Here is a 2,494-nt window from a genome sequence, read left to right as displayed (position 1 = left end):
ATAGAATGTTAAATCCCACTGATGGGCACTGCTGTAGAATGTTAAATCCCACTGATGGGCACTGCTATAGAATGTTAAATCCCACTGATGGTCACTGTTATAGAATGTTAAATCCCACTGATGGGCACTGCTATAGAATGTTAAATCCCACTGATGGGCACTGCTATAGAATGTTAAATCCCACTGATGGGCACTGCTATATAATGTTAAATCCCACTGATGGGCACTGCTATAGAATGTTAAATCCCACTGATGGGAACTGCTATAGAATGTTAAATCCCACTGATGGGCACTGCTATAGAATGTTAAATCCCATTGATGGTCACTACTGTAGAATGTTAAATCCCACTAATGGGCACTGCTATAGAATGTTAAATCCCACTGATGGGCACTGCTATAGAATGTTAAATCCCACTGATGGTCACTGTTATAGAATGTTAAATCCCACTGATGGGCACTGCTATAGAATGTTAAATCCCACTGATGGGCACTGCTATAGAATGTTAAATCCCACTAATGGGCACTGCTATAGAATGTTAAATCCCACTGATGGTCACTGCTATAGAATGTTAAATCCCACTGATTGGCACTGCTATAGAATGTTAAATCCCACTGATGGGCACTGCTATAGAATGTTAAATCCCATTGATGGTCACTACTGTAGAATGTTAAATCCCACTGATGGGCACTGCTATAGAATGTTAAATCCCACTGATGGGCACTGCTATAGAATGTTAAATCCCACTGATGGGCACTGCTATAGAATGTTAAATCCCACTGATGGGCACTGTTATAGAATGTTAAATCCCACTGATGGGCACTGCTGTAGAATGTTAAATCCCACTGATGGGCACTGCTATAGAATGTTAAATCCCACTGATGGGCACTGCTATAGAATGTTAAATCCCACTGATGGGCACTGCTATATAATGTTAAATCCCACTGATGGGCACTGCTATAGAATGTTAAATCCCACTGATGGGCACTGCTATAGAATGTTAAATCCCACTGATGGGCACTGCTATAGAATGTTAAATCCCACTGATGGTCACTGCTATAGAATGTTAAATCCCACTGATGGTCACTGCTGTAGAATGTTAAATCCCATTGATGGTCACTACTGTAGAATGTTAAATCCCACTGATGGGCACTGCTATAGAATGTTAAATCCCACTGATGGGCACTGCTATAGAATGTTAAATCCCACTGATGGTCACTGCTATAGAATGTTAAATCCCACTGATGGGCACTGCCGTGTCAACAAACTTTTCAAAATTGGATGTTTGGAGAATTGTGGGAAAAATTCTAATTTCGCAGTGAGACTGGTAGGTTGTTGTGAAATGCACACACTCGGGCGCACACAACCAAAAAAAGGATGCAAACATACAGTACACACACACACACACACACACACACACACACACACACACACACACACACACACACACACACACACACACACACACACACACACACACAGACACACACATACACACACACACACTTCGCTACTGAAACTCTCTTTGTGTGTGTGTGTTGTGTCAGGTTGAAGAGGCCAGTAAGATGTATGTTGGATAGAGACGAAGACATGCTGGTGACGGGAGGACGACACCCCTTCTATGGACGTTACAAGGTAGGACATGCCTGTACACACACAGACGCACACGCACACGCACACACACACATTCAAACACACATGCATACACAAACCACAGAAAACGCAATCTACCACAGGGATAGTCTACCACGGGGATAGTCTACCACGGGGATAGTCTACCATGGGGATAGGCCACCACAGGGATAGTCTACAACGGGGATAGGCTACCACAGGGATAGTCTACCACGGGGATAGTCTACCATGGTGATAGGCTACCATATGGATAGTCTACCACGGGGATAGTCTACCATGGGGATAGTCTACCATGGGGATAGTCTACCACGGGGACAGTCGACCACGGGGATATGCTACCACAAGGATAGTCTACCATGGGGATAGTCTACCACGGGGATAGTCTACCACGGGGATAGTCTACCATGGGGATAGTCTACCACAGGGATGGGCTACCACGGGGATAGGCTACCACGGGGATAGGCTACCATGGGGATAGTCTACCACAGGGATAGTCTACCATGGGGATAGTCTACCACGGGGATAGTCTACCGCAAGGATAGTCTACCACAGGGATAGTCTACCACAGGGATAGTCTACCACAGGGATAGTCTACCACGGGGATAGTCTACCACAGGGATAGTCTACCATGGGGATAGGCTACCACGGGGATAGTCTACCACAGGGATAGGCTACCACAGGGATATTCTACCACGGGGATAGTCTACAACGGGGATAGTCTACCACAGGGATAGGCTACCACGGGGATAGTCTACCATGGGGATAGCCTACCATGGGGATAGTCTACCACATGAATAGTCTACCATGGGGATAGTCTACCACAGGGATAGTCTACCACGGGGATAGTCTACCATGGGGATGGTC

At 45.7% G+C, this 2,494-nt stretch overlaps 1 protein-coding gene across 1 annotated transcript in view; it reads left to right on the top strand.

Moving 5' to 3' along the window:
• Positions 1–1,551: 1,551 nt before the first annotated feature.
• The window catches only part of LOC139399895 (xanthine dehydrogenase/oxidase-like), a 13,091-nt gene continuing 12,148 nt past the window's right edge, over positions 1,552–2,494 (top strand). The window contains exon 1 of the mRNA XM_071145021.1: positions 1,552–1,633. Coding sequence (XP_071001122.1) covers positions 1,568–1,633 — 66 coding nt within the window. The 5' untranslated portion in view covers positions 1,552–1,567. The remainder of the gene's footprint in view (positions 1,634–2,494) is intronic.

This window comes from Oncorhynchus clarkii, unplaced genomic scaffold (genome assembly GCF_045791955.1).
Source record: "Oncorhynchus clarkii lewisi isolate Uvic-CL-2024 unplaced genomic scaffold, UVic_Ocla_1.0 unplaced_contig_4630_pilon_pilon, whole genome shotgun sequence".
Classification (NCBI taxonomy): Eukaryota; Metazoa; Chordata; class Actinopteri; order Salmoniformes; family Salmonidae; genus Oncorhynchus; species Oncorhynchus clarkii.
Note: the sequence above shows the minus strand (reverse complement) of the source record. Positions and strands in the feature narration are given on the sequence as shown.